This window comes from Genypterus blacodes, unplaced genomic scaffold (genome assembly GCF_046128005.1).
Source record: "Genypterus blacodes isolate CSIRO-AG114 ecotype Tasmania unplaced genomic scaffold, CSIRO-AGI_Gbla_v1 ptg000438l_1, whole genome shotgun sequence".
In the NCBI taxonomy this organism is placed as follows: Eukaryota; Metazoa; Chordata; class Actinopteri; order Ophidiiformes; family Ophidiidae; genus Genypterus; species Genypterus blacodes.
Genome location: NW_027467208.1, coordinates 674,477 through 686,477, shown reverse-complemented (window position 1 = coordinate 686,477; position 12,001 = coordinate 674,477). Strand labels below are relative to the sequence as shown.

The following is a 12,001-nucleotide window of genomic DNA, read 5'->3' as shown; positions in this document are numbered from 1 at the left end:
TACATAAACATTAACAGTTAGTATAAATTGACCAGGTGGATGCCACAGATCTGCGTTTACATGGAGGCTGATCACTTCCTTCATCAGCTCTCCTGTAAGCACGCTGCCTGTTCCTCTCAGCCAGGATAGCACGGATGTTCTTCACCCACCTTGGTAATGGACCACCAAAGTACAAGTCACTATACTTTTTACTCTTAGAATCCATGGAAGGGAACCTCGGGGGGGACCTCTGAGGGGTTTCCACAGAGGCTCTGGTGGGGACTTCATGAGGAGCTCTGAGAGGAGGAAGCCTCTGGAGGATCTCGGTGGGTTCCTCAGTTGGAATCCACTCCTGTGTCTCTGAAAGAGGTGAAGTAGGAGCTGAGAAGACAACAGAGGAGAAGGAGATGTTCTTGTCAGAGGAGCCGTCATCATCATCATCAGGCGAAGAGCTGTGGTCAGAGGAGCTCTCATCATCATCATCAGCGGAGGAGGAGGAGGATGAGCTTTGGTCAGAGGAGCTCTCATCATGGTAACAGAGGCTGTGGTTGGTCTGCATGGTCCTCTGCAAAACAAAACTAAACAGTTCCTTCATACACACTTTGACCAAACACTTGAAGAAATCATTCCTATCTCACTTCACCTTCATTCATTTAATAAAAAACTAATCGTCGCGATTCGTCAATTGATCACATAATGAACGTATTAATCCATATCTTTGATATATTAACGCGTTTTGGCTTCATTACCGCCAGTGAAACACAACACGACTCTGTAAATACCGAACCGCAAAGTCTAATTAAGACTAAAATGGACAAGAAAAGTTATAAACGTACCTGTTGGCTGATGAAAGGGTCGCTATCCATGTCGCCGCTGCTCGAAAACTATGGAAAGTCCCTTTAAATACAGCGACAGAGCTAAAGTCTGCAACAGTCTCTCGTTAGCAGACTCTTCCGTTCGGGAAAATTAGTAAATTAGGCGTAAATATGACGTAATTGACGACCCCCGGCAACGATAGGGATGACGTCACGCTATATAGTTCTAGGAAACATAAGAGAATGACACAACGCACACGCAGACAGATAAATAGCATGCTATAAGGTTGGATCAACAACTTTGACACACTTCTAACAGTGGCGGTCCATACGGTATAAATCACGTATCAGTACCTGCAGGTTCTGTAGAGCTGAAGTAAAGAGCAAAGAGTCCACTAGATGGCAGCAAAGCCCAAATTAAAACAGGAACCCATCATTTTATAAAGGTTTCTGGGTTTGAGTGCAGTTAAGGTGTTTCTATGTGGAGTTCTGTGGCCGATCTTACCGAGGACAACAACACAGTCTGTGAGGATCAAGTTAGATTAATGTTCATGTAGTTAATAGTAAAACCAGTCGAGGTTCTGGTCAATTTAACCATCCTGCACTTGGTTTACATTGGGTGAGGGGCTGAGATTGTATCTCCAGACTAAACATACTTAATGTAATGGGAATATTACACACTGCAGGCTCCTGGGCTGGGGGGAAGGCCGAGTCTTTCCCTTCAGTCCAAGCAGGGATCCTCATCACAAGGGACCTGATGTTAAGCAACATACACAAATGCATCTGTAATTGTGAGGAAACATGCAGGGGTCACAACTGGAACCCCTAAGATTCTAGATTGAGGTCTCAACTAAGTGACACACACCAAACATCTGAACACAGTTTCATCACTTTATTATATGAGTCCATATCATACACACACAGAACATAGACAGAGGGGATGTTTTGTTTTTCCTTCTCTCTCTCTCCTTTTCCCTCTCTTCCTCCATCACCCTAACGTGTCAGTCCATTAGAGCAGAATGACAGCAGAGGTAACAGCATTGGAACTAAATATCAAAAAAAAAAAAAAAAAAATCTGAAAGACAAAAAGTGATACAGTGCTTTCTCACAAAGAGGAGGAAATTATTACACAAGAGGCTTCAAAGAGTTCAAAAATGCAGAGCACAGTGCAATTTTTGAAATCCTGTTGATGAGAAACAGTCGGTCATGAGCCTGGTCTCTGTCTGACACACACACTCACTCACACTCTCTCTCTCTCTCACACACACACACACACACAGAGCTGATAGGTGGCCCACCGCCACAGTCGCTACACAAATCTGCCATCTTGTGATCATTAGTAGTAATTCTGAACTCCATACAGAAAATATTAATATACTGTAATATAAAAATGCCCATGTTGAGTACTTAGCTGCAGATAAACGTGGGATTTCTCATCCAGCTAAGCACTTTTTATATTACTCAAGTGACATGTAGCCAAGTCAGGTTTTCAATACTGCACAGGATAAATACATTACATTCTGTCAGAACACACACACATGAAAAGCTCTGTTCCAAAATGTGATAAGTGACAGAAATAGTGATCTATAGAGTCAAAATAAATAAAAAAAACATGGCAATTTTAAGTGACAGTAGCCAACTTAAGTCCTTAGTAAAATAAATGACAGCTTGATGCGTTAGACAACAGAAGTGGTACGCGTCCCTGAAGCCTCAGTCAGAGATGGAACATACGGAGCGTTTTGGAACAGAACCCCTAAAAGAAATCATGAGATAAGGTGGCGCTACAGAGGACCGGATGGGGAGGAGAGCCGAGTTAAGACGGCTTCTTTACAATTCTTACTGGACGACAGGAAAGAGGAAGAGAGCGAGACGTCATCAACAAACACGAGAGGAAAGCGGTAGGTGGGTTTCTTTCCCCCCTTTTTCCCCCCTGGGCAGTATTTACATGTTGGATTGTAAAGGACACTGCAGAGAAGAGACACATTTACAAAAACTGGCAAACCAAACGGAGACGGCTTCATCGACAGCGAGATATAAGGTAGAAACACTGTAATAAAAAGTAAAAAGAGGAAAATAAAAATCAGTGATATTTACATGTGCGATAAGGAAGGAGATGGACGGGACAAACACGGCTTCCGGGGGAACAAGATCAACCAGCCAGTCAGTCAGTGAGCATACCAATGTGGCTCGTTCACACCTTTTCATAGCTACAGTGACGCTGACAGCTCTGAGTGTGAACATGGTGGACGTGACACCCTGGCGTGGACGGAATTAAACATTTGAAGAAAGCTAAATTTGTGCAACGCTACCCCAGAGTGTGAGAGGGAGAGTGGCCAGCTTGGAAGGGAAGAACCACAGAGAGGAAGAGAGAATTATCTGGATCTGTTCTCCTTCAATATGTGGACGCACCGGGATAAAAACATGATAAGAGGCTCAGCAGAACCCGTCGCTTATTAAAAGAATAAAATAAACAGCAGGGGGCGGTGTGGGACTGTAGTATCTAATATACTACACTACTAACACTCAAGTGTCCACGACTGCTTCCTACTGATCTGGATCCTTGACTGGTGTACGTCTAAAACACTGGCTGCTCTGAATGTTCAGCCTGGCACACACTGAACATCCACACACACACACACACTCACAAGCACGCACGCACAAAGTTGTCTAAAAGCAATTTCCCTGCTTTGTGTTTATGTTTACAGCTCACATCTATTGATTTTCCACTTAACCTAAGCGGAGAGGGTTTCGCACAAAATAGTCCTTTTTATTGTTTCTACGCAGCTTATTGTTGACAAGGAAAAGGGGAAATAGCTTTGAATTTCCACGTTTGACGCCGATGGTGTGAAGCCGACTAATGACAGTCTGTCTGTTACCAACATGTCTATCATTTACAGCCTAGCATCCGAAGATAAATTAAGAAACACACAAAGTATGATTAAACAGACGTATTTACCCATCATAGCTTTATGAAGCCTAAGTCATAGCATCGGCATTTATCTTCCCCTAGTTTCTGGAGTGAATACAGAGAGAGTTTTGCACCAACCACAGGAAGGATCTTTGTACTAAGAGGGAATTCCAAATTTTATTACAGAGAACAGATCAGCATTAGAAACAGATCAGACAATGAATAAGGGACAAACTGTACTTAGGGTCCAGGGCTTTAAGGTTGGACGTTTTCATACATGAGCTATAAACTGCTGCCTTGCTCAGCAGCCCAATGACTAATCGGTAGGAGTGAATACCATTAAAGGCCCAATTTCAATACAAATTGAGCAGAATTCTACAGAACAATCCATGTGGTAATGAACACAAACTGGTTTTCCTTTGCATGTTTGACATATGAACCTTTCCCACATACCTCCGTCCTACTGGATGTGGAAAAAAATCTTAAAACGACGATTAAAAGCTGTAAAGGAGCCGAGATCCAGGGGTGAAAACAGGGAAAGGTCAGGGAGCTGAGTGACAACACAGGACCACTTCATTAGAGACAACAGGAAGATACTAACTAGATACTGAATAAGGAGGAGCGAGGCAACACACTCCCACCCTCATTTGGCTGCTAGATCAGATTCCAGTCCTGTACGATACATGGAAGGTCATCAAACATACGCGTCTCCTGCCTGTGGTGAATGCAGCCGCTAACACAATACAGGCACAGAAGTGATCAAGCAAGAACACACACTACGCGTTTCCTGAAAGGGTCAATAACTAGGACCTGCTACCGATGCCTTTTCTACTGGAGCCGGAACACTTAAGCAGGTAACTTCACAACGGTTTGAGGTTTCATTCAAACCTGAACGCCGCCGTTTCTCTGCCCTGAGCTCACAACAAATTGGGACTTCATCTTCCTCCGCTGACCTACATAGGGCCGATCCTGGTGTCGTCAGGCAGAGTTTGTTTCACCCCCCGAACCGACAACGATGGAACAACGATCAAGAATTGGTTAAAAATTCTCAGAACTCGAGAGACAAAATGCTCTGTGATCACTCAAATAAATAAATCACAAATTAAAAAGACAAAAAGGAAAAAATGATTTAAAAAAGAAAAAAGAAAGAAAAGAAAAGGTTATATTACAGAGGACCAGCCCCCACTATTGAACCTTCACATACCACCCAAGCAGCACTAAGACAACTGTGTGTGTACGTGTGTAAAACAATCTCTGACGCATTCTAGTGACAGTCCACTCAGCTAGAGAGCTACTGTTTGTTCAACGCATGTACTGTGCTAAGACGGACGCCTGTAACTGAAGAGGAGAGCAAGCAGCACTGTGGAAAGCTGTGAGTGTGTATGCGTGTGTGTGTGTATGCGTGTGTGTGTCTCTGTGTGTGTGTGTGTGTGTGTGTGTGTGTGTGTGTGTGTGAGAAACGAGAGCTAACGATGAGGCTGTCAGGCAGATAGGTGAAGGGCTGCTTCAGATGCTGTTCAGAGATCCTGGTACTGAGCTGTGAGACGAGTCAGAGACGGTGCCATCTACAGGACAGAAGAGGAAGAGGAACAGACACAAGCTTCAGTGAGAGAGGGGAGTTAACATTTGTTCTGTTGTCTCCCCTGGTGATGAAGATGACCCCGCCCTCTCTTGATCATGTGACTAATTTGGGGCACCTGTGCGTCTCAATCAAACAGCTGCAGCCAATCAACTAATGAGTAACTGCACTGTGTAGCCATTACAGTGAAGTGCTGCCATCTAGTGTCAGAACACACACACTACATGTTGGAAATGACAAGGACTTCACCAGACAAGTCATGTATTTTTGGACATTGTTAATTGTGATGTTCCTAATTATACTCCAAACTGACTTTCAGCGACTTCAACAATATAACATGAAGAATAAGATTCAGGATAGCAGACAGGAAGTGTGTCTCACCGTGACCAGAAGCAGCCGCCTGAGCACGAGCGTGAGGAGGAATGAGTGTTGAGTTGAGCTGAGGCTGGATGGAGAGCTCTGCAGAGACACACACACACACACACACACACACACACACACACACACACACACACACACACACACACACACACACACACACACACACACACACACACACACACACACACACACACACACACACACACACACACACACACACACAGGTCAATAGGTCAGGGTCTAGTCTTCTCTGTGGGGACCTGTGGTATCCGCATATCTGCGAGCTGTAAGTGTGTCTGTGTGTGTGTGTACGTACCTGTGGTACTGAAGTTGAAGAGCATCGGCAGTTCTCGGCCGCTGGGTAGCCGCGCGTTGGGCTGGCGCAGCTCGTCGAAGAAGGCGTGTGAGCAAGCCTCTAGTGGGGAGAAGCGAGAGGCGGGCGTGTATTCAAGCAGCCGGGAGCAAAGAGCGATGGCCTCTGGAGGAGTGCGAGGCTTGAACACCTGACACAGAGAAAGGTTCATTACAAGAACACATGACCACAGAAGAGACATCTCTGCTTAAGAACGAAAGGAATCAAGTAAAGAACCTTTACCTTGGTCCATGGATGGGCTTTGATCTGAGGGAACTTGAATTCTGTGTAGTTTGGGTTCATCTCTCGGATCTGTTCCCTTGTCGGAGTTCCCAGCACCTATAAATAGAGAATGGAGTATGAGTAGTTCACACTCATCCCACCATCTGTTCCTTTGATAATCACCATTGACAACAGGGAATATAAACTCACTCTACCCTCAGATCAGCTACACACAAACCCCCACACACACCTTGATGATCTCTACTAGTTGGTCCACCCCGCTGTCCCCGGGGAAGATGGGCTGTCCCAGCAGCAGCTCGGCCAGCACACACCCCGCTGACCAGATGTCGATGTTTGCCGTGTAGTCCGTGGCGCCGAAGATGAGTTCCGGAGCGCGATAATACCGGGAGCAAATATACGACACGTTGGGTTCACCGCGGACCAGCTGCTTGGCGCTGGGGAGACAAGATGAAACCAAATCAATGGACCAGAGTTTGCAGCCAAGCATGGATGAGGTCCAGAGGGACTGGAAACAATGTGAGGTGTTTCAAATGGTGTGGAATTCATCGTTTATCCTCCCGATTCCCCCTCGACTGGAGAAATACATCAGCCGAGCAACGCTACACGGCTGCAACACTAAACATGACCAAAGGTTTATGCAAGAGAGGCTGTGGTCAAACCCCTGTGGAGTCTGTGGGTAAGAAACCAAACCGCTCGCTTGCAGCTCACCTGCCAAAGTCGCACAACTTAAGGATGGCAGTTTCCGGGTCGACCAGCAGGTTTTGCGGCTTGATGTCTCTGTGACACACACCCTGGGAATGGATATAAGCCAGACTGCGAAACAACTGGTACATGTACACCTGAGGAAGAGTCAAACCAGAGCAGATCATGTATATGCTGTCAAAATGGCATTAAAATCACAATATGGAAAAGCTTCATTAAAAGGACTTCACTCTAAAGGAAAATTTACCTTCACATATATAATAGGAATGATGCTCTTGGCCTTGTTAAAATGTCTGGCAACCCTGTAGACAGTCTCAGGTACAAAATCCAGCACCAGGTTGAGGTAGACCTCATCTTTCTGGACAGCGCAGGACAGAGAGAATGCGACACCATGACACAGCTGCATGTGTTGCTTTGTTTACCCATAACTGCCAGGTGGATTGCAGATAAGCGTACACTGTACAATTCCAATACCTTCTCGCCACTGGAGTAGAAGAAGTAACGTAATCTGACGATGTTACAGTGGTCCAGCTTCCTCATGATCTGTAGCTCCCGATTCTGCAGAGGCCAGACGACAAAACGGGGAGTTGAGAAGAGCGGAGCGTGAGGAGAAATGAGCCCAACGTCATAAAATCAAAGACCTGCTGTACCTTGAACCTCTTGTCCTGCAGAACCTTCTTTATGGCCACCATCTCCTGGCTGTCGATGAGCCGTGCTTGGTACACCACACCAAACGACCCGTTACCGATCACCTGCAGGGTTTTCAGAAAGGAGAAACAATGAGATCACCGAGTCCAGAGCAAACACCTCCCACCTAATAACCATTTGTTGCCTCGTTTCCTTCCTCTCTCACCTTAATGTCAGAGTAGGAGACTTCCTGTGGGCGGTCCGGTCCCTGCCCAGGTGTGGCCACGACCGTCGTCACCTTCCCACTGTCTCCTAGGAAACAGGGAGGAAACAGTTATCAGTCTGTCTGGGTCAACGCGACACACGGCGCTGAAATTCAAGTCAGCCTCAACATCTGGGACACTGCTTGAATAAGAAGAGACATAATGGCTTCATGAATGGACCTCAACTTAAGCCTTCAAAACATATTTATACATCAATAAAGCAGCCAGGCACTTCCTTTCTCCTGAGCTAACCTTGAGAGGTTTTCATTCCTTTTTCTGAAAATACTGTTCAATCCAAGCAGTTTGCACCTTTAGAGGCGTCTGAATGACTTCATCAACCAGAGAGAGAAAAGACCAAATGACATCAAATCACAAAGTAAGCCGGCATTGCATTTAAACCCTGAAAAGGCCCGGATATATAAGAGCGACCACAGACTGGTTGGTAACTTTGTGGTCCACCTTATGCAGCAGCAGCAGATGTATTTCTATGCACCAGGCTGACAAAGCACTAAAACAAGCCCCTGGATTCTGTGTCACCTTGTTCCATGTGGCCTGCAGCAGGGAAATACAGTTTCCTATGGAACCCTGTGGAGCTTGAATAATGGAGCATCTAGCTGTCATCATGCTCTATCATTACCACCATCACCATGTACACACACACACACACTCACCATGCTGGCTATCACAACAATATAATGACCTAATATGAACTCTGTGGAATCAGAACCGCAGCTTTTGCTCTTGTGTGTGTGTGTGTGTGTGTGTGTGTGTCTCCACCCTGTTCACAGTGAATTGGCATCAGCAACCAAAGTGGCGTTGGTGCGGTTGGAGCCGTGGTGATATCTGTTACACTTGTACCGTGTTGAGGCTGTAATGCCTGCAGAGCGACCCGGGCACTGAGTTCTCTAAGCCGGCCACTGGGTTCATGCCCCGGTCAGGCGTGATCACACACACACACACACACACACACACACGCACGCACACCAGGGGTCAAGTTCGTCTATTTTTAAAATCTGGCAATTTTTGCTCACACAGCCAAATAAAGAGATTATTTGCCTGTTTAAATGCACTTGGGGTCAATTTAGTGAAATACAATCTCAACATCTTAACCGGTGGATGAGTTATTTGTCAGGTTGAAGAGTTGCTGGGATTACTGGCAGAACCACTTCATTACAGCCAACCTCCTCTGCACTGCATCTTCCTCAGGTGGATCAACCAGGGACTTCATCATTCTTATCTCAACTGCACCGACATCAAAGTCTAATTTCTCATTCTTGACTATTAAACATGACGCTCAGCTACACAGAGGGAATGTTCTGCACCCTTATTTGAGTTTCAGAAGCAAACATTTAGTCTATGGGGACAATTTTGCACTTTGCCCCTGGTTGTTTTCTTTAGTGAAACACACTAACACACACTCCTCTGTAGGTACAGGTGAAGAAAGACGCCACCTTTACCAAACGGGATCTTCTATCAGACATCGAGTGAAAAGGTAACCATTAAAAGAAGACGCAAATATGAACTAATCAATGAATGAATTCCGAACGTGGCACTCGTCAGATCCACCTGGTCTTGATGCACCTGGTCTTGATGCACCTGCACAAATGACCTGGAGCACAGAATGCATCACACACACACACAGCCACTCTGCTTGTTCAGTGTCATTCCAGCACACAGCCATGGCCTCACATGTTCCATTACACTGATCTGACTAAACATGTCTGGGCTTGTCATCTTCTCCTTGGGCTCGTCACACCTGCTGCTGTAATGAAGGCAACCTGAACATAGATGGAACTACTTCAGCAACCATGCAGGTATTCAACCAATGGAAACCTAGAAAGGCAAAGCAAATATTGAACTCCAACAAGGTCACGCTGGGAGTGTGAATATGTAGATGCCACATTCGGATCCAAAGCACTTACTTAGATAAATAGGAGTATTTAAATATCACTACTCTGACAAATAATCACAAGATACCTTCCAGGGTTCACGGTGGCTCATCACTGCTTACAATGGCAGCACATCCTCAACACTGTGTGAGTTTACATCTGCTCTTTATTCACAATTTCAAATCCTCTCATCATTTCTTAAACATATCTGGTCAAATGGTTTAATCTCCCACTCAAACACCCATCAGTCAGATTAAACATTAGGCTTTATTCCACTGCCTCTGGGTTTAAAAGGGCCTGATTGTTACGCTGCAGCAGGAGTGAAAACAGGTTACACTGCTTTGAACTGGAAATGACCTCCCGTATGGGCTCTAATATCAAAGTCACACGCCTTCTAATGGATGATACTTCCAGCACACATGACACACACACACAGACACACCTCTACATACATCTGGCACTACTATGATAAAGGGGCATATTATAAATTGCTCCTTGTGTCAGATGTGCATCACTTGCATCCTCCAGGCGTGGGCCACCTGCTGCTAAACCCCAGAAGTGACCTTGTGAAAAGAGACTTCCCACCCCGAAGCCCCCCTGGAGCCGAGCCAAGCCGTCAACTGATGTCGCACTGAGGACAACAACACCCACAAACATCACAATGCAGCTCTGAAGTTAAGGATTAGGATCTCGCCTGGTCACAAGGAAACAACAGAGGCTCATCTATGCAGCTGAACACTGAACACACGGGCATGGCAGCCAAACTAGCCTTTAACTAGTTACTTCACATTACTTCACAAGTCAGATAACATAATAATTCACGGTATAGCCCGACATAACCCTAAATTAAAGCCTCTTTGGTTCCTATCATTGGGGCAGGAGGGGGAACTAGGAAAACACAAAACAAGTGGCTAGCGTTAGTTAGCTAGTTAGCAAGCTAGCATGATGGTTGGCAGTGATCCGAGGCAACAATGACTTTCCTCTGGGTTGTGACAGAAAATACAAGCATGCATGAACAGTCAGAACAACCGGAGAATGTAGTTGATGTATAATTTCGAAAAGCAACCGAACTACGACTTACTGGTCAGCTTCAGGTTCGAGCATCCTGAAGAGCTGCTGCCGGAGGCCTGCGGGACCCCGGACTTTCCTGTGCTGCTCCCCACGGCAGCGGCTGATCCAGCGGACGCTGCAGCGGCTCCTGGAACACCTGGCGGCTCAGCAAACGAGCTGGTCCTGGGCCGCCCGCTGCCGCTCATATCTCTGCGCAGGGGTCAGAGTTGTTGTTTCACTATTTACGACCAAGCGACTGTCAATATCAAACATCCGACAGCGAATAATGTTGGAAAGACACCGCTCCCGTTGCCGCCGGCTGTCTGGGCAGATAGCTGTTGCTAGACACCGAAGTGGACCGCAATGCCACATGGGAGATGGAGTTCCAAGTAGCCGATGTTCAAGTTCGCGCCCCTGCGTTTCACAAACCAAAACAACTACAGAATTAACACGGACAAACAGAGCGTATGTAGGCCAGAGAAGGGAAGGAGTCACACTATATATAAGAAATAAAACGACAACACGTTTATGCAGCTAAAATAATCAGTAAAGCAATCAATAATAATTAATTAAGCTTTGATGGTACAAACATTAATGCAGGTGTAAATTAGTCTTATTACAAATTTTGCACTTTGGAAACTACATTACTACAGATAATATTTTAATTCATACGACAATAGTGTTAATAATTACACGGACTCATCTTCTAAAAAAAACGTGCACGTAGTTGTTGGCATTGTAAGCAATTTTAAAGGCTGTTACAATGAAGTGATACATTGATTATGTTTTGCCACTAGGTGTTTGTGATATTTTAAAAAAGCATATTGGTATTGTATTACTCATCAACTGTATGTAATTATAATTAACAGGTTTACTCATCAACCTTAAATTTCATCATGATTCATAATTGTAGAATTGTTTGGCCTTGGTTGAGATAATGCACTCGAATGGCAGCCCCTTTGTATATTCATTAACATTTTCATCCATACAATAGGTTCCAACAGATCAATAGATTGCATTTATTCCGGTTATTGTTATTATTATTGAGATTTTGCATTAATCAGGAAGTTATCTCACGGTCACTGGATATCTATGCATCTCAACTTTTCAAAAGTGTGTTGATGCCACAAGACCACTACACTACAAACAGGCAGTTTAGTAGAAATAAGTGATGAAGCACACAACACTGCTCCACCTCATCAGTTTGAAATAA

At 45.1% G+C, this 12,001-nt stretch overlaps 1 protein-coding gene across 1 annotated transcript; it reads right to left on the bottom strand.

Annotated features, from left to right (window-relative positions):
• Nucleotides 1-1,665: 1,665 nt before the first annotated feature.
• Nucleotides 1,666-11,138, bottom strand: gsk3aa (glycogen synthase kinase 3 alpha a). Its single transcript, XM_076139412.1, has 12 exons — nucleotides 10,820-11,138; nucleotides 7,813-7,898; nucleotides 7,610-7,711; nucleotides 7,434-7,517; nucleotides 7,207-7,317; nucleotides 6,966-7,096; nucleotides 6,487-6,691; nucleotides 6,258-6,353; nucleotides 5,979-6,165; nucleotides 5,663-5,740; nucleotides 4,591-5,267; nucleotides 1,666-4,560 (listed from the first exon to the last, which is right to left on the bottom strand). Exons 1-11 carry the CDS (start codon nucleotides 10,992-10,994, stop codon nucleotides 5,209-5,211), a joined length of 1,314 nt encoding a protein of 437 aa, XP_075995527.1. The 5' UTR covers nucleotides 10,995-11,138; the 3' UTR covers nucleotides 1,666-4,560; nucleotides 4,591-5,208.
• Nucleotides 11,139-12,001: the final 863 nt, after the last annotated feature.

Bases quoted from the DNA above. Each gene is read 5' to 3' on its own strand.
- gsk3aa (XM_076139412.1), bottom strand. From the start codon at position 10,994: ATGAGCGGCAGCGGGCGGCCCAGGACCAGCTCGTTTGCTGAGCCGCCA. The intron at 7,899-10,819 runs GTAAGTCGTAGT...CCTGTTTCCTAG, and splicing joins CTCGAACCTGAAGCTGACCA to GAGACAGTGGGAAGGTGACG. The intron at 5,741-5,978 runs GTACGTACACAC...GTGTCTCTGCAG, and splicing joins CTTCAACTTCAGTACCACAG to AGCTCTCCATCCAGCCTCAG.